This window comes from Nycticebus coucang, chromosome 6 (assembly GCF_027406575.1).
Source record: "Nycticebus coucang isolate mNycCou1 chromosome 6, mNycCou1.pri, whole genome shotgun sequence".
NCBI lineage: Eukaryota > Metazoa > Chordata > Mammalia > Primates > Lorisidae > Nycticebus > Nycticebus coucang.
The window spans coordinates 80171871-80199481 of record NC_069785.1 but is presented as its reverse complement, the minus strand read 5'-3'; the positions used below and the strand labels follow the sequence as shown (position 1 = coordinate 80199481).

The 27611-nt window shown below is 39.6% G+C and overlaps 1 protein-coding gene across 1 annotated transcript in view; it reads right to left on the bottom strand.

Annotated features, from left to right (window-relative positions):
- ETFA (electron transfer flavoprotein subunit alpha) overlaps window positions 1-22495 on the bottom strand; it is a 71856-nt gene extending 49361 nt beyond the window's left edge. The window contains exons 1-6 of the mRNA XM_053594207.1: window positions 22363-22495; window positions 10511-10657; window positions 7542-7623; window positions 7355-7437; window positions 2948-3047; window positions 215-325 (exon numbers count right to left, since the gene is read on the bottom strand). Of these exons, the coding sequence (XP_053450182.1) occupies window positions 215-325; window positions 2948-3047; window positions 7355-7437; window positions 7542-7623; window positions 10511-10657; window positions 22363-22401 (562 nt within the window). The 5' untranslated portion in view covers window positions 22402-22495. The remainder of the gene's footprint in view (window positions 1-214; window positions 326-2947; window positions 3048-7354; window positions 7438-7541; window positions 7624-10510; window positions 10658-22362) is intronic.
- Between the last annotated feature and the right edge of the window lie 5116 nt (window positions 22496-27611).

Sequence of the window (27611 nt, the reverse complement as noted above, 5' to 3'; positions counted from 1 at the left end):
TAAAGCAGCTAGCCTAGTACACAGTACCAAAGACAATATGAAAATAATAAATTATAAATATTTCTTATTTTTGTATAAACTTAGGAATATCATTTAGATTAAACTTTCAAATATTCTGCATTGGGAATTTAAGCAGAGATCATCTCTTATTATAACACAATCTATGAACTAAAAAATAAGAAAGAAAAAACAAAAACTCCAAGTGAACACTCACCCTTTTCAGAACTGGCACTACCTCCACTTGCTGCTGCAGCCTCAAAAGATGTTCCTCTAACAGAAAACACCTTCACTTTCTCATCACACTTCACTGTACATAAAGCATTTCCTGAAAAATACAAATTATTTTTTAAAAGAAATAGAACAGAGGCTTTAAATTTACTTCATGGAGACAAGGTAAGAAATAACTGTGAACTCGCTATTTTCTAACTCTATGTATGGAAGAAGAAATCATAATGGTAAAGAACATATCAGTAATTAATTTTAACCCTGGATGCCTTTAAAATACAGGGCAGGTGCTGACAAGCCTGGAAGCAAGAAACTGTAACAAGCAGCCACACTAAGAAGAAATAAGAACAAAGCTTCCTTCTCCCCAAAACAATATAATCTGTAATCAAAAAACATGAGCTACAACTTAAGAATGTAGCTACTAGGGTTCAGGCCCATAATCCTAATAGTAGCACTTACAGAAGTTGAGATGGGAGGATCACCTGAGGCCAGGAACAACATAGTGATAACCCATCTCTACAAAAATTAAAACATTAAGCTGGGTGCAGTGGGTCAAGCTTACAATCCTAGCACTCTGGGAGGCCAAAGCAGGAGGATTTCCTGAGCTCCGGAGATGGAGATGAGCCTGTCTCTACTAAAAATAGAGAAATTAAATGGTCATTGTGGTGGGTACCTATAGTCTCGGCTACTAAGGAGGCTGAAGTAAGAGGATTGCTTGAACCCGGGAGTTTGGGGTTGTTGTGAGCTAGGCTGACGGCACTCTAGCCTAGACAACAGAGACTGGCTCTGTCTCAAAAAAAAAAAAAAAGTAAAAAAAATTGGCTCAGCACCCATAGCTCATTGGGTAGGGGACTGGCCATATACACTGGAGCTGGCATGTTCAAACCCAGCCATGACAACCCAGTCAGGTTGTTGTCATGACAACAATGACAACTGCAACAAAAAAACAGATGGGCATGTGGCGGCACCTATAGTCCCAGATACTTGGGAGGCTGAGTCGAGAGAATCTCTTAAATCCGAGAGTTTCAGGTTGCTGTGAGCTGTGACGCCAGAACACTCTATCGAGAGCAACATAGTGAAATTCTGTCTCAAAAAAAAGAAAGAAAAAGAAAAATTAGCCAGGCCTGGTAGCACATGTCTATAGTCCCAGCTACTCAGGAGGCTGAAGCAGGAGGATCGTTTGAACTCAGGTTGTTGTGAGCTAGCTGGTGGTACTCTAGCCTAGGCAACAGAGTAAGGCTCTTTTTTTAAAAAAAAAAAAAAAAAGAAGAAGAAGAAGAATGGCTTGGTGTCTGTAGCTCAGTGGGTAGGGCCCCAGCCAAATACACTAGAGCTGGTGGATTCGAACCCAGCCTGGGCCTGCCAAACAGTGACCACTGCAACAGAAAAATAGCCAAGCATTATGATGGGCACCAGTAGTCCTAACTACTTGGAAGGCTGAGGCAAAAGAATCGCTTAAGCCCAAGAGCTGGAGGTTGCTGAGCTGTGACATCACAGCACTCTACCGAGGGCAACACATTGAATCTCTGTCTCAATAAATAAATAAAAATAAATAAAGAAAGAAAAACAAAAAGTATCAGCCAGGCATGGTAGTACATGCCTATAGTCCCAGCTACCCAAAAGGCTGAAGCAGGAGAATCGTTTCAGCCCATGAGTTTGAGGTTGTAGTGAGCTATAAAGATACATGCCACTGCATTCTAGACAGACACTGCCTCAAAACAAAACAAAACAAAAAACCCACAAGGAATGTAGCTACTATACATGCTAAAGAAGAAATATATGTGAAAACACAGTAGGGTATTAAGAACAAGTACAGATGTGCCAAGATTTTTAAAAAATTCAAGACATTCCTTATAGATTAGTAATCACATTAAGAATAAAGCTGGCGGTGCCTGTGCCTCAGTGAGTAGGGCACCAGCCCCATATACCGAGGGTGGTAGGTTCAAATCCGGCGCCGGCCAAACTGCAACAAAAAAAATAGCCAGGTGTTGTGGTGGGTGCCTGTAGTCCCAGCTGCTCGGGAGGCTGAGGCAAGAGAATCACCTAAGCCCAAGAGCTGGAGGTTGCTCTGAGCTGTGATGCCACAGCACTCTACCGAGGGGAACAAAGTGAGACTCTGTCTCAAAAAAAAAATAAATACATAAAAAATAAACTAAGCTATGACCAAATATTTCCCCTCAAAGTTACTGAAGATGAAAGGTCTGATTTGAGAATTGACCGTCTATAATGAAATACACAACTTCAATCAGAACGAACAAAGAGTCCACTGCCTTCTCCAACTCCACCAGAGATCAGTGTGCTTAGTAATACATCAATCAGCTAAAGAGACACTGAAATGAGTTTCTCAATGCAGATGAAAACGGAGTAGGAGAAGCAAAGAAAACTGAGAATGCTGTTTAAAAACAAAAAGTTGTACTTTTCTAGGTGCCCCTTAAAAAATATATTGAATAGTGAATCTAATTTTTATTGACCACTTGAAAAATCTCACTTTGCAAACAGAATGACGCAGGCAGGAAAGCACTGTGTTTGAGATCTATTAATATCAGAGAGAATGCCATGCCATGGTCCAGCAGCAATTCTAGAGTAAGATTTCTTCAGAAACCTTTAAAATGGTTCATTTAAAGCAAGTATATGGCTTATTATAAAATTCTATCTTCAAGATTAATTTCTGCTTTTTACTAAAATTTAACATGTTCTTTAATTACCTTCCTTGGGTACTTACCTGCATAAACCGTTCTCACAAATGTGTCAGGTGACTTGATTGCAATGATATCAGAAATTGGGGCAACATCAAGTTTGGCTGCTACCCTGGGCAAAAGGTTCTAAAAAAGCAAAACAGGCGGTGAGTGACACGCACATACTCCGAGGATGGCTACAAACTACAGCAACAACACCTTCCAAATGCACAGTCCACAGAAACTGTAATTCATGTTCACATGCATCTTCGAACATACTGCAATTTCTAGCACCCCCTTTTGAAAAGCCTTTGAGATTAAGTGAGTGCCTACTATTCCTCTGTCTACAATAAGAGTATTATGAGTTCTACAGTAATAAACCATCTCAGTATGGTTAACTCAGTATGTTGAATCATGTGATATGACATTTACTTTAATAAATATCAGTTAAAAAGTATGAAAGTTTGGGATTATTGAATTTTGGTAAGAAAGCAGAATAAAATTTAGAAGAGTTGTGAAATACTGAAATACTGAAAAAGGTATTTCTATATATTCACTTAATGTATTTGAAAGAAGAAATTTCACAGCAGACCTTTCACCTGTTTGAACTGATGTTGCATTAAAAAAGATCAAGACTAACCTCAAGAACAGGCCATGTAGTATGTATAAAAAGAGCAAAAAAAGAAAATTACATACATGTGTTTTGTTCTCATTAGCAGGGATCCCTGGGAAGTTACAGTGCCCCAGGTCTCAGCCTAAGACTGAATATTTGTACTTTCTGGACTCAAGGTTCTTTTAGATAATGTAAATGTATTTTAAAAAGTAAAATGCTTGCGGTGTCTGTGGCGCAAAGGAGTATGGCACTGGCCCCATATGCCTGAGGTGGCAGGTTCAAACCCAGCCCTGGCCAAAAACTGCAAAAAAAAAAAAAAAAGTAAAATGCTGGCTGAATGCAGGACTCACATCTGTAATCCTCCTCGGGAGGTTGAGGAGGGAGGATCACTTAGTTCAAGACCAGTCTGAGCAAGAATGAGACCCCCATCTCTACCAAAATAGAAAAATTAGCTGCATGTGGTGGCAGGCATCTGTAGTCCCAGCTACTCAGAAGGCTGAGTGAGAAGGATCACTTGAGACTAGGAGTTTGAGGTTGCTGTGAGCTATGATGCCACCACACTGTAGCCTAGAGCAACAGAGTGAGACACTGATTCAAAAAAAAAAAGTAAAATGTTGCTTTTTATTACACAAATAGAAAAACTGAATTCTATACTGCTTTCTACACAAGAGCTTACTTCACAATACCTCCCAAATTTGAGGTCATAGAAGTGATAACGTTATTCAAGTTCCTCTCCCCGTTGTGCCCCCAAACGCTCTCTTGTTCTCTGAGCCTGCTCTCAGTGTTATCCTGTAATTACTCCTTATTCTGCATCTTCCATATGCATATACAATTACATTATTTTAATAATTAGCATTAACAAGTATTTTGTTTTTAAATAATTTTAATATACATACTTCAATATATAACTCTCAATTAGATTTATAAGCACCCCTAGGGCAGAAGTTTTGTTTCTATTTCTCTTATGTCCCTACCCTATACCTAGTAAATACTTCTATGTACTTAGTCAATTTTCCTCCTGCTATATTCCCAATAGAAGCTTCTAATTTTTATTTTATTTTTATTTTATATAATACAGCAATTCTTTTAGCCATGATGAAAAATTACTAAAAAGTACCACATTTGGTAAAATCATAGTTAGAAAAATGTAAGATCCCACACAAAATAAAAAGTTTGTGAAAAGAATTAAAATTCCACTAAATAGGCTGGGCCTGGTGGCTCGTGCCTATAATCATAGTACTTTGGGAGGCCAAGAACAGAGGATCGCTCAAGGCCAGGAGTTCAAGACAAGCCTGGGCAATAGCAAGATCCCACCTTGCCAAAAATTTTAAAAATTAGCTGGGTGCGATGGTGCACAACTGTAGTCCCAGCTATTTGGAAGGCTGAACCAGGAGGACCACTTAAGCTCAAGAGTTCAAGGTCGCTGTTAGCCATGATGACATCATTGCCCTCTAGCCTAGGCAACAGAGCAAAACTCCGTCTCAAAAAAAAAAAAAAAATCCATTAAATATAGTCCTAAATTGGTAAATAAGAGGTTTAGAAGATGTCTACTTTTAAAAACAAACCAAATTGGTCAGTATTTAAAGCCTCCTTCAGTAAGTAACTCTTTTCCTAAACCACTTTCTTTAACTGTTCAGTAACTACTACTGGAATATTGTTATCTGGATAACAGTGTCTCTTACAAATTCTGTTATAGAGACTGTGCCTCTTTTTAAAGTTTTAGAACTCCTTAAAGAGATTAAAACTGAATGTCTTTTGTATTTTCATTATCCCTTACTTTATTTAGCATACTATATTTACTACAGCATATCCTGACAAGAATTTACTATGGTGCTTGATGGAATATTTTTCTGAGTCTGGTCTTCCAGCTAAATGTTCTAAAAGGGTGGATGGTACACAGATATCTATCTCTTTAAAAAGGTACACTACCCAGTAGGCATGACCATATGGTTTCTGGGAAGGAGAAGCAATAATTACTGTGTTCTTTTAAAACTCTTCCTCATTCCAAAGCCACTCATAGCCTGCAGGATCAGCAACTATTATATGACCCATATTCTCAAAACTCCCATCTATTACAACACAGTAATCAAGTTCAGAGTACTATGATAACATCTAATAAGACGCAAAAAACACCCTTTCTTTTTTCTTTTTATTTTTTATTACTTTTGTTGGGGATTCATTGAGGGTACAATAAGCCAGGTTACACTGATTGCAATTGTTAGGTAAAGTCCCTCTTGCAATCATGTCTTGCCCCCATAAAGTGTGACACACACCAAGGCCCCACCCCCCTCCCTCCGTCCCTCTTTCTGCTTCTTTCAGGTGAACTGTCATCACAGAAGCTCAAGAGCCATGTAATATTTTAAATCATCCAACATAGAATCAAAACTTTCAGAGATGGAATGGCCCATCCAGAGATGGAATAGAGTGATCCTCTCTCTTCAGCCTTGTGATACAATCTTGAAAGATCTTTTCACCCATCAAATTAGGGGGGAAATGTTGAAAATGAAAATAAGTGTTGGCAATTTAACAACTTGTATCAAAAATTTTTAAACCTTTGACCTAGCAAATTTACTTCTAGAACTCTATTCTAAATAAATTCCAGCACAGGTGTACAAAGGTATCTGCACAGAGATGTTTCCTTGCAGCAAAATTCGTAAGTGCAAAAAATTAGAAACAAGCTAACCATCCTTGGCTATATATATAGTATTACGGACCCATAAAAAGGAGATAAGCCAGGCATGGTGGTGCATGCCTATAACCCCAAGCTGCTTGGAAGGCTGAAGTCATATCATCACTTGAGCCAAAGAGTTCGAGGCTAGCCTAGGCAATATAGCAAGACCCCAGCTCTAAAACTAGGTAGGTAGGTAGGTAGATAGATAGAACTAAATTAACTAAGTTAAAAATAAAAGTAAATTTTAAAAAGAGACAGACATATTACAAGCTAATATTTAAGTCATACTCTCAAGTAAAAGGCACTAGTCCCAAAACAATTCATGCTATACTATCCCATTTTTGAAGTAAAAAATAAATATTTGTACATGTATCATAATTTTAAAATCCACAGAAAGAAGCATAAAAGAATGTTCAATTCCTAACAATTTGTATTCCTGCAAAGGGAAAAGTGAGATGGAAATCAGAGGGCAGGACTTTGGTACCTGGCTGGACACACTGTTGTGCTCTATGCATCCTTTCTAATAAGAACATATTTGAGTACAACTTATAGTTTTTCTAAGTAAAAATAAAGACCAGAAATTACAGCTTATTAAAAATGAAATAAAAGAATATGGAGCTGGGAAAACACTTGTAGGCACAGAGAAAGCAAGAAAGGCCCACTGACAAATCCCTTATCCTGGCACTCTCCTTAGCCCTCCTTTTTAACTTCATGTAGCCACTCACTACCCATCTTTCTTCAGCCATATCACAATGCACATGATCAGATTATAGCTTTCTTTGCCCTAACAATATCTCCAACCACCACACAGCCCTTTCCAAATTCCTCAAGTAGATAGAATTGAGCTTTCTAAATATCCATCAGCCACCAAAATAAACACAAATGACATTCTTATACACACACATGCACACAGAATTCAACACAGTTTTTAAACAAAGATAATTTAAAATAGGCTAAATAGAGTTTTCTCCACAACAAAGTTTGAAACCTAAAAATATTATTTTAACAGAGATTGTGATAAAATCTCGGAAGAATTTTAGCAAAACTATCATGTTAATTCAGATAAATCAGGATTGGCTATCTAAACAAAGTATGCTGTCCACTTTTGGCACGATGAAATCTAACTCTTTTAAGTAGTGACATCAAATTCCACATTCTCAATCTTCTCACCTTTCCAAAAGCTGATGCTCCAGCACAGATGTGTGTGTAACTGAACTGCTTCTGAGTTGCTAAAATCAATGGCGTCAGCTCCTCTGAAAATTAAAAACAATTAATAAAACACATTTCATAGTATTTTCATATTCATATATTTAAGCATAACTTAGACACCACATTTTTTCCACAGGAAAAACCTCACCTGGAAGGAGGCCTTTGTATGCATCATGTTGAGCCACTAGAACTTTTGCTACACCTACTACATTACAAAGATCTTGTGCCACCTGTGATTAGAAGATAAATTCCTGGTTATCCATCTGTCATATACATACAAATAGAACCACCACTACAAATAGCATAAAATCTTAATGACTAAGTGTAAAAATCATTCTTATTAGCAAAAGGGCTACTTAGAGAATTAAAAACATTCCCCTAACAAAGAATACTTTCTGTCGATTGATCTTACTTCCAATTGATCTTGATCTTACATAGTCCCCCTACAATGGATTTCAACAAAAATTCCTCCCTTGAAAAAGAAAAGTACTAATTGACAGATCAAAATCAACGTGGCTTTTTATTCGAATTTAGTTGTAAGCTGTGTTCTTTATCTTTGGTTCAATACAAGTATATGTTCATCATTTTAGAAATAGTGAAAATGGGGTTCTTTCTCTCTCAACAATAACACAGCATTACATTTAGACTTAGGGTTTCCTAGAGGTGAAGGACAGGATTTAGCCCCCCTACTTTACAGTCTATTACACTTGACTTAGCAGTAATAATTTCTGCTGATACTAAAATTAATAACCCTAGTCAATAGAGAAAATCTTAAGTTAAATACTGAGTTCCTGCCCACATAAATGTTTATCTATGACAAAGCAAAATATTTTCTATTTCAATCCCTCACTTTTCCTGTTTGCAATCAGGATGGGGTTCTAAGAAAGCTCTCTGACCACTCAGATTTTCTGTATACAGAAGGCAATGAGACTGCCCCCTTTTTCGGTACCTTTAATACAGCATGACTGGCTTCTGCTTTAGCAGAGTGGTGTCAGTCATTATCATCTTCTGTCTCCTCATTTCCCTCCACATGATTCACTGCTGAGTGGGCACAAAAGGCCACGCCTCCTGCCCCTCAGTGGACTGTAAGTTTGCAGCAGTATTCACTGAAGGAAAGATATAGAGCAAAAGTGCCTCTGCTGAAGCAAGAGCTCACCGCACACCATCTTATACAACTGATGGACACGTCTGCATTTAGTTTCTCTAATTTTTTTTAATTTATTTTTTTTTAGAGACAGAGTCTCACTTTGTCACCCTGGGTAGAGTGTCAAGGCATCACAGCTCACGACAACCTCCAGCTCTTGGGCTTAAATGATTCTCTTGCCTCAGCCTCCCGAGCAGCTGGGACTACAGGTGCCTGCCACAATGCCCGGTTATTCTTTTGTTGCAGTTTGGTTGGGGCCGAGTTTGAACCCACCACCCTCGGTATATGGGGCCGGCGTTCTACTCACTGAGCCACAAGCGCCGCCATAGTTTCTCCAATATTAAGAGAACTTCCAATTTAAAAACCGAGTTAACCACATAGCAGCCAGAGATATAAAGTGGGACACAATTTTCCCAATGAAACTATCTCTCCCTTTATTGGCAAAAACTTCTGGCACTTCACAGAAAATTCATTTGCTTTTTTGTAATAAATAGCTAAAGAAAACAGTGCAAAACTGGACTCTGGGCTAACAGTCTCTTTACACAGGTACTGGTTGTTTTCCTTTAAAATTAGAAATGTTGTAAGGCCAGGTGGAGCTAGGAAATGCTTAGGCTCACTACAGGCTCACACCTGCAATCCTAGCATTCCGCGAGGCCGAGGCAGGTGATCCCTTGATCTCAGGAGTTTAAGACCAGCTTCAGCAAGAGTCAGAAAATAGTCCCAGCAACTTGGGAGACTGAGGCAGGAGGATCACTGGAACCCAAGTTGCTGTGAGCTATGATGCCATAGCACTCTACCCAGGACAGGAGAGTAAGACTCAGTCTCCAAAAATAACATAAATAAAATAAAATTAGAATGTGATATGGTAAGATTGTAACTGAATAAAGAAGACGATTTCTGGGCTTTTTTCTCCAAACACTATAAATAATCATTTCAGATATTTTAAAAGTAATATTATAATAATTAGTTAAAATAACAGCAAAACTAACAAATTTAGAATTTGTATATTATCTGAAGATGAGAACAACCAAAAAAGATAGTTTAGCCATATCCTCATATGTTGTGGTTAACATCAACTGTATAATAATATTCAATAGTTGTTACACGTTGCAGGAATTAGGTAAAGAAATCCAATAACTAATCTTAAACCTGCTAGAATACATTCTTTTAAGATAATGGATTTTTGTTTAATTAAGACAGAAGCAACAGCAGCTTTCTGAACCTTCATTATCACATGCTTTGATAGTATCATTTATTCAATAAAAAATAAATAAAATCCTTTATAGAGAAACGTACTGTCTCCAGATTTATTCCTCTGTGAGGTTCATGTCCCCAACTGTATACTTGTGTGAGAGGGAACTGGTGGCTCAAGCTGTATAAGGTTAACTGTAGCAAGCATCCATCTATCTTCAGCCTCGTGGCAGAGACCCTACCGATCATATTATTGCACCTTTCCAGGGTTCAGTTCCCAAAGCTCGCATTGCTTTACTACAACAATAGCAACAAAACCCAAGAACATCTTTTAGTACTGGCTACAGTTTAGAAAGATTAATACTTACATTTGAGTTCTTTTACCAATTAAAAATTAACACCAATAATACTTTATCCAGATTTACCACTTTCAGATATTAGAAGCAATTAGCAAGTATATTCATCAATACAAAAACAGGATCAGCTATTAACCTCTAAGAGGACTCAAATATTATCATTCTACTTGGTACGTGGTGGCACATGATGGTGCCAGTGGAACTAAATCAAGTATTCTATTCCACCTCATTTCAAAAGATAAAATGCTTAGTGAGCAAACCTTTTAGTTCCTTTTTCACACACAGTAATGGTTGTGACACTGGCCATTTAAAGAGGATTAGAGCCCATGTTTGGGTTATACTCCTCAACATAATTCTTTGTAGCCATCTTTCCCTGTCTTTTGATGGAGATCATATTTGCTATAGCTGACCTTAAAAATTTCTCACCTTGTCACATTTGGTTCCAGCTACTAAGCAGGACACTTCACCTCCAAGACTTTTGGCTGCAGTGATGGTATTTAAAGTAATGGGTGCTAGGGAATCATTTGCATGCTCAGCTATCACCAGGGTACTCTGAAATCGTAGTAAGAAAGCCTAAAAAGAGAAAAGGGAAAAAAAAAGAAGAAAAGAAAAGCATGTTATCCTAAACCTGCCAGTTGTTAAACATGTATGCTTTGAAGAGCTATTCTGTAACCACCAGCTGAATGCAGATTTGAGGCCTGTTTTGCTTTTATGTGTGGTATTGGATATCACAAAAATTATTCACAGACATTTTTTTTTGCTCATCAGCTTTTATTAGTGTTTGTGCATTTAATGTGTGGCCCAAGACAACTCTTCTTCCAATGTGCAGCAGAAAAAAAAGGTTAGACACCATATACACAATACTCAGTTCTGTAAATTTATGTATTAAAATTGTAGCAAAATCAAGCAATTTGTGTTTATCACTATACTGCTAATATTCTTACCTAATAAAAATTGAAAATGCAAATTAGCTTTTATTGTTGAAAAAATTTTAATTATTTCAAAACACAGTTCCCACTAATCTATGTCTAATAAAAAACTAGCACATAACTAAATTTAAAATCCTTAGAGAAAACATACTAATTATGTGAATAAGTAGTAGTCAAATTCTACCACCAATTATATTCAGTTACATACTACACTCCTACTAAGCAATACGATAATATATCCAGAAATAATCGGTTTGAAATAAATTAATTAAATTTGATTTCCATTGCTTGGGGCAAAATGCAATCAATAGCAAAATAATTGATACGAAAATCTGCAATATGACATTAAGCAGCAAGCAATGTGGCTGGGGTCTTGACTGTTCAAATATGCTGCTAAATTTTAAAAAAGCACCAGCAGCTTGTAGACAGTTTCTTGGAACCAACCAGCATATAGCCCTACCTACTTCAGACTGTTAACAGACCATCCATCAATCATTCATAGTCATCTGGAATAATTTCAAACATCAGGAACACAAAGATGAACAAGAATGGTCCCTATGTTCAAAGATTCCATGGGAAATAGGACTTGTTCCTATACAATTATGAGATAGAACAGTTTTCCAAACTGTTGAAGGCCACAGATCATGAAGTACAAGAGTCAAGTGGAAGGAAGGAAGGCAGGTGCCCCTGCCATGTGTAAAGATGAGGAAAGGTACCACAGGCAAGAGGGAAGAAGAAAATTTTGGAATTACCCTTGTGGAAAGCGGAAATGAGAAATGAAAAAGAGGGACACTGTGGATCAAACGGCACAGCTGGGTGGCTTAATTCAGCAATAAACTTAAACTCTGGAGTTGGGGTGAAGAGAACATGGAACATGAAATTTACCCAGAGCTAGAAACTACAAGGAAGGGATGAATGAAAGGAAGCCGGGTACAGGACAATAATGCTGCTTGCACAATTACTACGCAGCTGGTATAAATTACGTTTTTTTCATTTACTATATTATAGATAGAATTGCTACATTTTAATATCCTTTACTTTTTTTTTTTTTTTTTTTGCAGTTTCTGGCCAGGGCCGGATCTGAACCCGCCACCTCCAGCATATGGGGCCAGCGCCCACCCCTTTGAGCCACAGGCGCCGCCCAATATCCTTTACTTTTTTATCAGTACAGTATATGGGCATACCAGTTTAATGAGTCTCTACAGACATTTGAGTTATTAGCAATTTTTTTATTATAAACAATGAGAAAAGATCATCCTCATAGCTACATGTTCATATTCATCCACAACAGACAAGAGGTTCTTCTGGTCTTCTAATTGGGACCTGGCCAGACTTTATTCTGGCTGTTCTCATCCCTAGGAGACAAAGCCAAATTCTACCCAACCCTCCACAAAATAAGGACCCTCCTTCCCCTACTTCTACTTCATCCCCCCTCTGAACACTCTCAACTCCCAATGAACCCAACCCCAGCTAGGGGTCCCCAGGGGTAGGAATACTTCCAGACCCATACCACCCTGAGAGTGAGAGGAGGGAAAGGATTGTAGGAAATGCCAGAGAAAGGAATCACTACATCACATAGCTATGATTACATTTCTTATCCTTTTCCTCTCTTTTTTTACTCAAAGGAAGCAAGGAAAGGAGACCTTTGTTGCTACCAAATCACATACCTGTTTGCATAAGTGTTTCTTAAATACAAATTAAAAATTTCTCAAAAAGGGTCTATGTACATCTTAAGATTCTTTTCTTATAACAAATTCCTAGAAGTGTTATATTAAGAGATAGGCATACTTTTAAAGCTTCCAATATTAACTAACATACATAATTCTTAAGAAAAGTTGTAGGCTTGGCACCTGTAGCTCAGCAGCTAGGACACCAACTGTATGCACTGGGGCTGGCGAGTTTGAACCCAGCCCAGGCCTACCAATAATGACAACTACAACCAAAAAAAAAAAAATAGCTGGGCATTGCGGCAGCATCTGTAGTCCCATCTACTTGGGAGGCTAAGGCAAGGTTGCTGTGAGCTGTGACGCTACAGCACTCTACAAAATGAGACTCTGTCTCAAAAAAAAAAAGAAAGAAAGAAAGAAAAGAGAAGTTGTAGCAATTCACAACAGTTCACAATTTCTGGGATGGAATGAAAGTTCTTAGAAAGCAAGTATCATTCCTATTCATTTATGCATCCAGAGAGTATAATACAATGTTTCTTTCCCAATATATATCACTAGAATTAATTACATGGTATTTTTTTCTTTTTTAATCAGAAGAACACTATATCTTGTAAATAACTTTGTAATTAAAACCCAATGGCATAATTTATGATTTAAATCACATTTCATAAGAATTGCCAGTAACAAACTATTTATTACCAATATACATCAGACACTATATTTTTGATTATGTTTCACTCTTCATTTACCATAAAAATTATGTGAATAATTTTTAGGTGACTTCTTCATCATTTGAAGAATAAATCTAAGATTTGGTGGCAGAAGGCCCAAACTTGCTGTAAATTACAATTCTATCATAAGATAAATTGAGTAGTTCTCTTAAGCAACTGTCAAGCTTTTTAGAACTTCCAATGGGAGATTGTATATTCTTTTTAGAAGACTGCTTAAAATTAGACTTATTTTATAAGAATAAACAGCAGCAAAAGAAATATTTAAGGACCCACTTGGTCCATCTATCTGACCAATTTTTACTAAGCATTATATTCATCATAAAGGTGTTCTACATATTTTAGTAACTGGCTCCTTTTTAATTTTTAAAATATTAAACTTCCTGTTAACTCAGTGTTTTACTTTCCATTTTTCAGATGCCACCTAGAGAGAAGCTATAGCATGTAGGCATAGTTATATGCCTTAATTCAGCCTGGAGCTAAACTAATTCATCTGTGACCTGTTATTTCTCAGTCTAGAGCCCAGTTTCCTCATCCAGAAATTGAGGGGGATGAACTCGATAAGAGACCATCAAACTAAATTACTCCACAGGAGAGTTATCGGAAGGCACCTTGGGATTTGCTACAAGGGATAAGGTAAGGTAACAGGCTGCTAGAATGCACCCCCTGCCCCCTCCAGGCTATGTTTTATCCAAATTAACATTGAGAGAGCACTATACTAAACAGTTTTATACATAGTATCTTTTTTTATACATAGTATGTTATTTAAACTCATGAAAAATTCATTAGGTAGGTACTATTATTACCCCAACTTTACAGATAAGGAAGAGCTCAGCAGTCACATGGTAGGCAGCAGAGCCAGGTTATTTATTCTAAGTCCAAGTAGTCTGACTCCAAAGTTTGAGTTCTTAATTACAAGATCACATCAAAGTACCATCACTTTTAGCTATTTTATATATGGCTCATTTCTCTAAGATTTTATTTAGCAAATATTCTCCTACTTTAAAAAAAACAGCTTTAGTCAAAAAGAAAAGAAAAATATGATCTCAAAGGCCTCTTTTCCTTTCCCTCTAAAAGTTCTGCAATTCTTTTTTTTTTTGAGACAGAGCCTCAAGCTGTCGCCCTGGGTAGAGTGCTGTGGCATCACAGCTCACAGTAACCTCCAACTCCTGGGCTCAAGCGATTCTCTTGCCTCCGCCTCCCAAATAGCTGTGACTACAGGTTGCCACCACAACGCCTGGCTATTTTTTGGTTGCAGCCGTCATTGCTGTTTGGCAGGCCCAGGTTAGATTTGGGCAGCTCAGGTGTATGTGGCTGGTGCCTTAGCAGCTTGAGCCACAGGCGCTGAGCCAAAGTTCTGTAATTCTAAAATCCTATTTTAAGTAGAAGAGGGATACAGAATATGACTAGAGTCAAAAAGTATGCCCATTAGTGAAAAGGTTTTAAAGGAAAAAAATTTCACTTTATTATCTTATTGCCTCTCTACACTTTAGGACCCTACTCTTGTAACAGGTATGAGAGTAAAAAGGGCTGAATTCTTTAACATTTAAAGATAACTATTGAAATACTTAATAAGGTAACTGCCCAGAGAAGGATCTCAATCACTTCAAACATTGCTACTTAAATAAAAATTAACGAGTGCAAGCAGTGCCACCCATAAGTTCTTGGTCACCAGCCTCACCTGAGCCTTTGAAACTGCCTAGCAACCCAACTGTGACTTTCTTCTTGGCATCTCACTCTCTCTAGCAACTACTTCAGATATCCTCTCCTGATTTTTTCAAATGGCCAACACATCCTGCCCTAAGAAGACAGCCTCCCTTCCTACTTTACAATGAAAACTGAAGCCACCAGTGGGGACCTGCTTCCCCTTCCCTACACTCAACATAAAAATTCCTGTCCCTTCCCTATCACAATGGAAGCTATTGTGGGCTCCTCCCTCCTGAGTCTGATCCCCCTCATCTGGGCTCTAGACTGTGCTCTCTCAAATCTACTCTGAGACTCTTACTGTAATCCCCATTCATAATGTCTCCAATCTCTCCCTGTCCTCTGGTTCCTTCTCCTTCGCCTTTACACATGTTTGAACAATCCCCAAATAAAAGAGCCACTACCCCACATTCTACTCTAGCTACCACCTTCTCCAATCCTCATCTCCCATTCATGCCTCAATTACTTGCATCTAGTTTCTGCCCTCACCAAAATTACCCACAGACATCTCAGGCTTAACCTTACTTGCTTTCTCAGTAATGGCTGAAATCATTGACTTCCATGGCTTAACTTCCCCCCTATATAAGAATGAGATACATATGTATGTGTGCATTTGTGTCTGTGTGTACATATATATATAATTCCAGTTGAAATATTTCTTCTAAGTGTTAGACTTATAATTAGGTTACATCTGCATATCTGTTTCACTTACCTATCTCAAACACTTTCAACTCAAAAAATTCAAATCTTAATCATCTTTCCCCTCTGTTCCCAGTCTAGCTGCTCCTGTACTGCTTCTCCTGCAGGAGATGCACCACTCTCTACCAAGCTGTCCAAACCAGGATCTGAGTCATCTCTGGGTTTTCCCTCAATCCTTACATCCACCCAATTACTAAAGTCATAACAATTCTTCCTTCAAAACAGAGCTTCTCCTAAAGCCACTCACTTCTCTCCATCACAATATCAATATCCTATGCAGGACATTATCCTTTTCCTATATTACTCCAACTGTCTCTCAACCCAGCTTGTCTCTACCTACAATTTTGCTTCCCTCCAATCCATTTCTCTCAGTCATCTTTCCATATCACAAATCTGACACGTTGTTCTCTGCTTAAAAAATGTCAACTGCGGGCGGCCCCTGTGGCTCAAGGAGTAGGGCGCCGGTCCCATATGCCGGAGGTGGCGGGTTCAAACCCAGCCCCGGCCAAAAACCACAAAAAAAAAAAAAAAAAATGTCAACTGCTTCCAGCCCCTTTTGGATCTGGTAAACTAGACACACACATTATTTCATCATGCAATAACAATAGTCTAAAGCACCCCAGGTTACAATTTCACAGATACCTTTTCCGTGTTTTCCAGTGCCCTAACTAGATGAAACCTCTCCATTATATACTCCCCAAACCCTCCACCTTTACAAAAAAAATTCTGTAATAATGATCACACTTAAAATATGTTCAATGTCTGTCTTCCTCAGTCTATTTGCACAAGGACAGGGACTAGGTCTGAACTGCTCCCCACTGTGAACTCAGTACCTACCTCTGTGCCTGGCCCATAGCTGTCACTCAATGAATATTTAGTAACTAAGTGAAAAATTTTCCCAAAATAATAAAAAACTAAAAATCAGGCCAGGCATGCTGGCTCCCACCTCCCTCAGCATTCTGGAAGACTAAGGCGAGTGGATTGCTTAAGTTCAGGAGTTCAAGATCAGCCTAAGCAAAAGCAAGAACCTTATCTCTACTAAAAATAGAAAAAAAAAATTAGCCAGCTATGAACTAAAATAAAATCTTAAGGCTCTCCCCAAGTGGCTAAATGACCCTCTTGGCCAAGAGGATCCCTAAAATCCAGTTGCTAGCCATGAGAAAGGAGATCAGATCAGACACGCCTCATCTTCCCCCTCCTCTTCTTAGAGAAGTCCTTTGTGACTCATTAACATGCCTAAGGCTATGCTAGTCCTCAATACATACACATAACACACCACTGAGTCTGTCTGGTACTTTGTCTCTGATTAGCAGACGCTTACCTTAACTCAAGCATTCCTTCCACTGACTCCTGGTACTCTTTCTGCCAACTGTCAGCTAAGGAATCTTTAAACTCACCTATAACCTTTACATCCCCTGCTTCCAGATGTCCTACCTTTTGGGGCCAAACCAAATGTATGTTTTCCATGTCCTGATTTTATGACCTTAGCTGTAATTCCTGTCTCTCGAATATGTATAAAAGCAAACTGTAACCCCAACACCACAAGTCCAATTTCTCAAGGCTTCTTGGGTGTGGCTCTGGGCCATGGTCCTCAAATTTGGCTCAGAATAAATCTCTATAAATATTTGATAGAGTATGGCTTCTTTTGTGCTGACACGGTGCGGAGGAATGGGCCTATAATCTCAGTTTCTTGGGAGGCGAAGGCAGGAGGAATAGTTGAACTCAAGAATTTGAAGTTGCTGTAAGCTAGGCTGATAGACACCACAGCACTCTTGCCTGGATTACAGAGTCAGACTCTGCCTTAAAACACAAACACACACACTAAAAAGCAACTACCTCTATATCATTGATAACTTAAGTAATTTTTGACATCACCTTTGTTTTTAGTTTTTCTGAGTTCCTGCTGTGACTTAACCATGTATTTACACAGTAAACCACCATAGATTTTAGAAAACGAGCTGAAATTTAACTCCTTACTTCATGTTCCCTTACCATCCATAACCTAAAGTAGTAAGAATCATCATTTTAACCAACCTCCACCCCAACACTCTTTGGAAAACTAAGGGGTTTTTTGTTTGTTTTTGTTTTTTTTATTTTTTGAAGACAGAGCCTCAAGCTGCCGCCCTGGGTAGTGTGCTATGGCATCACACCTCGCAGCAACCTCCCAACTCTTGGGCTTAAGCAATTCTCTTGCCTCAGTCTCCCAAGTAGCTGGGACTACAGGCACCCAACACAACGCCCAGCCATTTTTTAGTTGTAGTTATCACTGTTGTTTGGCGGGCCTGGGCTGGATTTGAACTCGCCAGCTCTGGTGTATATGGCTGGCACCCTAGCTGCTTGAGCTACAGGCACCAAACCGGAAACTAAGTTTTTTTATTTGTATGGGGCACATAAGTGATTTTGTTACACTCACAGATGGTGTTGTGGTAAAAAGTCAGGGCTTTTGTAGAACCAATCATCCAGTTAAGGTACCTCATGCCCATTAACTAATTTCTTATCATCCACCCCCTTTCCACTCTCTCAACCTTCATTTTCTATCATTCCACTCTGTACATCCTATGTACACATTTTTTAGCAACCACTTATGAGAAAAACTATCAGATATTTGACTTTCTACACCTAGTTTGTTTCACTTAAATAACTCCTTTCTGCTTAACTCAAAAAAAATGTTAAAAGGCAGGAATAAACTATAAAATCTTTCCAAGTCTTACTCAAAAGGATAAGTCCCCTATCCTTAACATACATTTGTATTTGTAATAAAATGCATATTGCATTTCTGTACTTAAACTACTTAAACCTCTCTAGTAACAAAATGCAGTTTTTACTCATGACTAAAAATCTGACATTGATTACAATATTAAAAATTGTCAATTTGCTTCATTTTAAAAACAGATAAGACTATTAGTAGACACATTGGCAGGCATAATTTTAATAAATTCACCTTATGAAATAAATTTTTTTAGAAAGAAACTGGCTCTTTCTTCTTTCAAGAAAGTAAAATTTGCATGCAAATTAGAGTTCAACCTCATTCATTAATGGTAGGCAGTAGCCTCTGAAAAATGCCATGTGCCTTCATACCAGTTTCGCAGCTTCTGAATACTGATTCTTTCCTGTCTGGCAATAAACAGACTAACAATAACATTCAAATTACCTTGAAAGTGTTGCTTCACTCCACATAAAATATTTTTGGCGTCTTATTAGTCAACAAATTTCAAAGCACATTAGTAGAATAATATCAGATTAACATCCCTGCAAGAATGTCTACTAATTGCAAATGCCTGCCCATTTTTCTCAACAGCACAAATCAGTCAAAACTGAAAATAGTCTCAAAGAAAGAAAGAAAGAAAAGAAAAGGCTCAGTGCCTGTGGCTCAAGCAGCTAAGGCACCAGCCACATACACCTGAGCTGGTGGCTTCGAATCCAGCCCAGGCTGCAACCAAAAAATAGCCGAGTGTTATGGCAGGAGCCTGTAGTACCAGCTACTTGGGAGGCGGAGGCAGGAGAATCACTTGAGCCTAGGAGTTGGAGGTTGCTGTGAGCACTCTACCCAGGGCGACAACTTGAGGCTCTGTCTCAAAATAAAAAATTAAAAAAATAAATAAAAAAAAAAAAACCACTGAAAATAGAACTTAGATAAAAAATACAAGTCAATGAATTAACAGTCTAACTATTTAAGATAATCTTTTTCTTTTTTAAAAAATTGTGGCAAAGTACACATAAAACATATCATCGTAACCATTTTTAAGTGAACAGTTTATAGTGCTAACTATATTCACATTGTATTAATAATTTAAAGTAATCTTTTAAGTAAACTTCTTAAATTTATCTTTAAAAACAGGTTTTTGGAAGTATATTTTCTTTCTAAACATATTCATGATTAGCTACAGAACAAATTTTTAAAATTTCAAGAGTGGGGATTTAAGATTAGCCATTTTGACTTTAGGACATCATAAATACATACAAACAGGAGCCAAACTGAACAGGCTCCTACTTTACAAATGAGACAACTTGAACATAAAAGTAAATACAAGTAGTAACAGATTATAACCCACTAAATAAGGACCCATGAATCCATAAATAAATAAGCAAGAAGGCAATGTTCTTTCTTATAGAAGAATTCTAACAACGTAGAAGGTACAATGGAATTAGAAAATCACCATTTTGCACCAAAGTAATCACTTCTCAGGCAAGAATTATCAACAGATGCTAAGACTGGCAGACAACATTTTAGCCAACTAAAAGTTAACATCATCAATAATGGGCTAAACCATCACTTTTGCCATATTCCTGTTAAGAAAACATAGCCTTAATTGTGAGGAAACACCAGAAAAACCTGAACTGGATGACGGTCAACAAAACTGAAGGCCCATACTCTTCAAAAATGTCAATGTCATCAAAGCTAAAGAAAGATTGCGGAAACTTCCTAAGGGAGACTAAAGAGACATGTAAACTACATGCATGGCATCTGGAGTATCTTAGAGTAAGAGAAATTGCTGCCAAGCCTGTTGGCTCAAAACTGTAATCCTACCACTCTAGGAAGCTGAGGTGGTATTGCTTGAGCTCAGGAATTTGGGATCAGCCTGAGCAAGAACAAGACCCCATCTCTACTAAAAATAGAAAAATGAGCTGGGTGTAGTGGTGGGCAGCTGTAGTCCCAGTTACTCGGGAGGCTCGGACAAGAGGATCACTTGAGACCATGAGTTTGAGTTGCTCTGAGCTATGATGCCACGGCATTCTATCCAGGACAACAGAATGAGACTCTGTCTCAAAAAAAAAAAAAAAAAAAAAGGAGAGAGAAAGCGGGAAATTTCTGTAAATAATAATGATGAGACAAATGGCAAAATTTGAATGTCTGGGCTCGGCGCCTGCGGCTCAAGCGGCTAAGGTGCCAGTCACATACACCTGAGCTGGAGGGTTCGAATCCAGCCCGGGCGCCAAACAACAATGATGGCTGCAACCAAAAATAGCCGGGTGTTTGGTGGACACCTGTAGTCCCAGCTACTTGGGAGGCAGAGGTAGGAGAATCGCTTGAGCCCAGGAGTTGAAGGTTGCTGTGAGCTGTGATGCCATAGCACTCTACCCAGGGTGACAGCTTGAGGCTCTGCCTCAAAAAAAAAAAAAAAATTTTTTTTTCTCAAATGTTCTTAAAGACTTTAAAGCAGCTACTCTACCGCAAGTTAAAAAACAGGTCAAGATGAAAGTCCTTGGAAGCTACAATAAAGATATGAAAATACTTTCTAGGTCTACTGGCCAACTGTGTGGATAATAATTACTTAAACTAATCATTCCATTTTTTCTGTTAACTCTACAAAATCACTTAGTCCTAAACTCCCCACCACTAACACAATTATTTCACTTATGCCAAACTCATAACCGGTCTGCAAAACTGTCTTCCAACTGCAGCATAAAGATTCTTCTTCAAGTCATACTCTGGTTCCTTGAAGTTCCCAAATTCATGACTTTAACTTATTTATTTATGTCTAGATCATCTAAACAGAAAAAAACTCTCCCCAAAAAGAAAGAAGTAACACTGACCTGAAAGCTGCAGGTTTGAACTTTTTAGAGGAAGGAAGTCTCAGGACTTTTTATGGAAAAGGAAACGAGAATAAGAAAAAAGATATCTACAGACATGTAGAAAGTCTCACAAGTAGATGGGAAAATAATACATGCGCGCGCGCACACCCATACAAATTGTAGTAAAGGTACAAAATACCAGAAAAGCCTCTGACCCAACTTTAACAATCTTGTCTCTCATTTAACCTAAGTGTAAATTAGGAAATCTACAAAATCCACAATATAAATTATCACAGGATTAGGACAAAAATGTATGTGCTATCAGTCCTTCTTACAACAAATGTGGTTTGTCACTACTGAAACATCGAAAACGTACCACTATCAACAGTTCCCTGGCTATTTAACCTAAAGTCTGCTGGTTTAAAAGAACTCCTGCCTTTCAAAACTGGCTATAGCTGTCAAATTGGAAGAGTGGCTTTAAACAAAATCTCAGCTCTGCTCGGTTCCACAAAGCAGAATTTGCATAAACACTTCGCCCTCCCCCACCCTCACCCCCGCTCTTGACAGTGAGTAGCTCTGACCAACCACAAAGCACCCAGTGAAAATCTTTAATTCTTCCAGAACTTGGCTTCCGGGAGGAATCCAGGTTTTTAACTCTCCCCGAAGGCATCCCCGCGGTGACATTTTGCTCGGGTAAAGGACGTGGCGGCCAGAAAGTGCCCAGAGTGATCTAGGAAAGATGGGAAGGGCTGGGGGAGAGGGTGCGCGGGGAGGAGGGGCAGCCGAAGCGCAAGTTCATACTTATGGTCACCTTCACTCCGACCTTTACTTCACTTTTATTGCTGTCCGGAGCTAGCGGTCCGGAAGGATTCAAGAGCAGCCCCAGAACTTTGGGCCCGAGACCCAGGAGGGAACGAGCTTGCCGGCCAGAGGGCTAGTCGGGTGTGTGCGAGCCGGCGACCTTCGCCATGACCCTCACAGGGACTGCAAGTTGAGGCTGGACAGTCATTGGACTCTCCTTCCCCGTCCAGACTCACCGCCCGCCGGAGCTGCCCTGGAACCACCGCTCGGAACATGGTCTCAGCTGCCACTGCTCCCACTGTCCCTCCGCAGCGCTTTGCCCGGCTGAGCAGCACCGCCTCCGCCAATCACCTCAAAGCTCGCGAGACGAGAACGCACGCCCTAGGGTGAGCGAGCGAGCCGGCGGCTCCCGCCTGCCCATTGGGCGGTGGCTCAGCCAATGGAGACAGCGCGAAGCTGGGGCTGGATTGGGGAAGTAGGGCAAAGGTGAGCCAGTCCCTCGGAAAGCCTCGGGAGACGTCTGCCTGCGCAGCCGCAGACGCAAAGCCCGCGACTCGCCTGCTCGTTGCCAGTCTCCAGCCGTCTCCCAGGCTCACGGCGGGCACCGTTGTTACAGTGAACTTGCCAGTTGAGCTGAAGTTTCCCTCCTAACTTCCCAGCCCTCAGGATGATGTCCGTTCATTGTTTGGCCCGTTCATGTATTTACAGGATCAGCCGTACACCTGTAATGTGCTTAGCACTCTTCTAGGTGAGGGGAATAAGCTAAAAGGATGTACAAGATGTTGTCCTGCCCTTGGGAAACTAACGAGACTCTGCAGGAAACATACAAATAAATGTATCGTTACTGTGGAACTTGCGGGGCTCACCAAATTAGTGATAACTGAGCTGGAGTGTAGAAGAGAGACTCGACTCGCTTGGGTACAAACAGGGGAGGAATATAATGGGAGGATCCGAAGACAAGGGATAGAATTCTGGGTGCTGCCCGCAGGAGACAGAACAACTGGAGATGCGGCTTGAGCCCCACTCTGACCCTCTTCTCTCCCCACTCTACTAAATAGTCCCCCACCCACGGCCTGACTTCAATGCTGATGACTGCCAAATCTCTCCTGACGTTTGTTAACCACGCATTGACTGCCTACCGAGCATCTCCTTAGAATGTCCCTGAACACCTCAAACTCAACTTGTCCTCAACTGACTCAGATTTAATTTTCCTTCTGTATTCTCTTTTTCAGAGAATGCCTTCCGTTCCCACCCAGCTGCTTAAGCCAGACACCTGAGAGTTACTTGACTCTTTCCTTTCTCTTGTTCCCTATCCTACCAGTGACTAAGTCCTGGCATTCCACCTCCAAAACAGCCCCAAAATCAATCTACAGCTTTCTTCGTCCCTTCTCTAAGTTTGGGTTGCTGCGGTCACCTCTTTTTTGTTCTCCCAGTCTCCAGGCTTCACCATCCCCCACTCTATTCCCCCTGCAACTAAAGAGCTCTTTCAAAAAGGCACACTGGTGGTGTTACTCACCTGTTTAATATACCTCCATAGCTCGCCATTGTTTTAGGATAAAATCCAAGCTTTTTAACGTGAATTCTAAGCCCTATACAAGCTGACCCTTTCCCTCTTTCACCCACCAGTGGCCATACAGAACCTCCTTCATTTCCTCCAAGTACCTGCTCCCTCTGCCTCCCCACTCTCCCCTCTTTCCCTTTTACTCCTTCAACTCTTAGTCATTCTTGAAATTTCAGTTCATTTCCCTCTTCACACAAACTCTAAATTACCTCCTCAATGTGTTTCTATTTCCCCCTGTGCTTTCCCTGTTGTAGCAATTGTCACATGGGTTGTAATGACCTGGTCACTTGTCTGACTGACAGCAGTCACCTACTTTTTACCTTTTGTATCCACAACATATAGCACAGTGCTGGCCCAATCAGTATCTGTTGGATGAGTCAACAAATTAATAAATGACTTGGCAAAGAGTCTGGACTTGATCATAAAATATTTTGTAAGTTGATTTCATATCTTTCTTTTTATTTCAGATTGATACAAGGTTACAAATGTTTAGGTTACCTTACTTTTATTTCTAAGGTAAAGTTCGAGTTATAGCTGAGCCCTTCACCCAGTGTACCTGGCATTGTACACATTAGGTGAAATCCCACCCATCACCTTCCTTCCTCCTTTTCTCTCCCACCTCTCCCCTCCCTTTCGCTAGACTATACTTGTGTTTTTCTTTCCTGTGCACTTGTAGATATTTATCTATTGGTTTCATATTAGTATTGCATACATTGGATACTTTTCCATTTTTGTCATACTATGCGTAGGAGAATGTTCTCCAAATCCATCCAAGTTGTTACAAAAGATACAAAAATCTCCGTCTTTTATGGCTGAATAGTATTCCATGGTATACATATGCCACAGTTTATTAATCCATTTATGTGTTGATGGACACTTGGGTTGATTCCACATCTTGGGGATTGTGAATAGCTCTGATAAACATTCTAGTCACTGTCCCTATGTTAAAATGATTTTTTTTTCCTTCTGGGTAAATGCCTAATAATGGTATTACAAGATCAAATGGAAGGTTTACTTTTAGCTCTTTGAGGATTCTCCATACTTCTTTCCATGGAGGTTGTATTAATTTGCAATCCCACCAGCAATGCAGAAGTGTTCTTTCCACATCTACAAATTTGGGATTTTTGTAATGTGGGCTAATCTCACTGGAGTTAGGTGATATCTCAGAGTGGTTTTGATTTGCATTTCTCTGATGATTAGGGACGGTGAGCACTTTTTCATGTATTTGTTGGTCATTTGTCATCTTCAGAGAAGTTTCTGTTCAAGTTTCTCACCTACTACAAATGGTGTTATTTGTTCTTTTCTTGTTAATTAATTTGAGTTCTCTATAGATTCTAGTTGTCAGCTCTTTATCAGATATATAACATGCAAATATCTTCTCCCATTCTGAAGGCCATCCGTTTGCTTTAGTGCTGGCATCCTTAGTTATGCAAAAGCTTTTTAGCTTGATCATGTTCCATCTATTTATTTTTGGTGTTGCTGCAATAGCAGCAAGGGGGTCTTCATTATAAAATCTTTTCCCAGGCCAGTTTCGTCAAGAGTTTTCCCCATATTTTCTTCTAGAATGTTTATTATTTCATGTCTTAAATTTAAATATTTTATCCAGCAAGAGCCAATTTTTGTCAGTGGTGAGAGATGTGGGTCCAGTTTCAATCTTCTACATCCCTTTACTAAATAGGGATTCTTTCCCCTGGTGCATGGTTTTGTTTGGTTTATCAAAGATCAGATGGTGATATGTGGCTGGGTTTATCTCTAGGTTCTCTATTCTATTCCATATACCTATGTCTCTATTTTTGTTCCAGTACCATGCTGTTTTGATCACTATAGACTTGGAGTATAAGCTAAAGTCTGGTAACATGATGCCTTCAGATTTGTTTTAATTTCTTAAAATTGTATTGGCTATTCAGGCTTTGTTCTGGTTCCATATGAAACAAAGAACTCATCAAAGCACCAACATCATACTTCGAAGAACTGTCATGAAATTTTTAAGCAGGGGAGTGATATGTTCAGAAACTGTCTCAATTACCAATTCAGCAACAATCTACCTTTCCTGCCTTATTTAGTCTACCAACAAATCTTATTCACTCTAACCTCGAACAATTCTAGAATCCAACAATTTCCACTAATATCCTTTTATTTCTCTACCACTACCACCTTCACTGGAGCCCTGTGTTCTTGCCTAGATCATTGAAAAGTCTTCTAACTGGTCTTTCTGATTCTACTCGTGTTTCCAGAAGTTTCTTCTCCAAAGAGCAGACTAGTGATGATCTTGGCTCAAAGCCCTGCAGTGGCTCCTCCTCCCACCACCATCCCCTCTCTCACTGTGCCCAGACACGTGGCCTTCTTGCTGCTCCTTGAACACACCAAGCCTGCTCCTCTCTCAGGACTTTGTGCCCTGGGTGTTCCCTCTGCCTGAAATCTCTTCCCACCTTACCTGCACAGTTCATTTCCTCACTACATTCAGGTGTCTGCTCAAAAAACAAAATTTTTAAAAGGACAATCTTAGCCTCCCAACATAAAATGGCACCCCACCATATCCCACACCCCCAGGCTCCCCAGCATCTTGTTTAATGTTTCTTCTTGGCATTTATCACCACCTAACAGGATACACATGTTTATTCCTTTGTTTTATTACTGAACTCCCTGTACTGGAATATAAGTTCCCTGGGTAAGAACTTTGTCAGAACCAGCAAGAATTCCAAGGGCCCTGTGCTCAGCTTTTGTTCTTTCTATGTAAAATTCTCTCCTGCACGAGAAAGACCTCTAGTCACCTTTTTTTTCTTTTTTTAGAGATAGACTCTCACTCTGTTGCCTAGGCTAGAGTGCAGTGGTGTCATCACAGCTCACTGCAACCCAAACTTCTGGGCTCAAGTGATCCTCCTGCCTCAGCCTCCCCAGTAGCTGAGACTACAGGAGTATGCCACCATGCTCAGCTAATTTTTTAATTTGTGTAGAGATGGGGTCTTGCTGTATTGCTCAAGCTGATCTTGAACTCCTGGCCTCAAACAATCTTTCAACCTCAGCCTCCCAAAGTACTGGGATTACAGGCATGAGCCACCATAACCAGTCCTCACTATCCATTCTAAATTCCCCTTCCCCTCAGCTAGTATCTCCACTGGTCTCCATGGCTTACCCAAAGCCTGGCATACTGACCACCAAGCCCTTCTCACACCAGAGTGGCTGTCTTTGCCGGTTTATTGTCAGAAATGGGCAAGGCAGAATTAAGAGGCATCCAAGTGAATCATTTGTGGCCAAGATGATGACTCTTCTTCTTGGTTCTTGTCCCTGCATACAAGATACCCAAAGTGCTCAGGTGAAAGCTGTGGCTTATAGCTCAATGGGACTCTTACTGTGTCCTTGATAGAACATGCCCCTTTGAGGGATAAAGACCTCTAACCCTGTAGGGCCCAGAGTCACAGCACCACATAAAGGTCTTTGATGCAATATATACAAACTCAATATTCATAGAGTACTATCTCCATACTGGTGCTGCAAGTGGCTCTTCAGCAGGCCACTCCAACACCCTGTCAGGCCTATAGCATCAGATGACACAGTCTGTGACTCACTTAGGGAAGCTTGTGATCATGGACTCACCTCTGTGCAGTAAATTGGGCAAAACTGTACCAGTGTACAGTTGTTTGTTGCCTGTGAATGCATATTGTTTCTAGCTCCTTTTCTCCTCGGGATAGAAGAGAATCCACTAAATCAATATTCACATAAAATGTACCCGAGTCTGCATTAATCTACTCTAGTATAGATACCCAAGCTGGTGTGGTGGCTGCAACAGGGCTACTGCTTGTGTGGATTTAGGTAACCCACAGTCATATCCCAGGTTTAATCTGGTTTTTGTAGGGACAACACTGGTGGATTAAATGGGAAAATCATCCTCAAAGGTTAGATTCTCTACCTTTTATATGGTTCTCA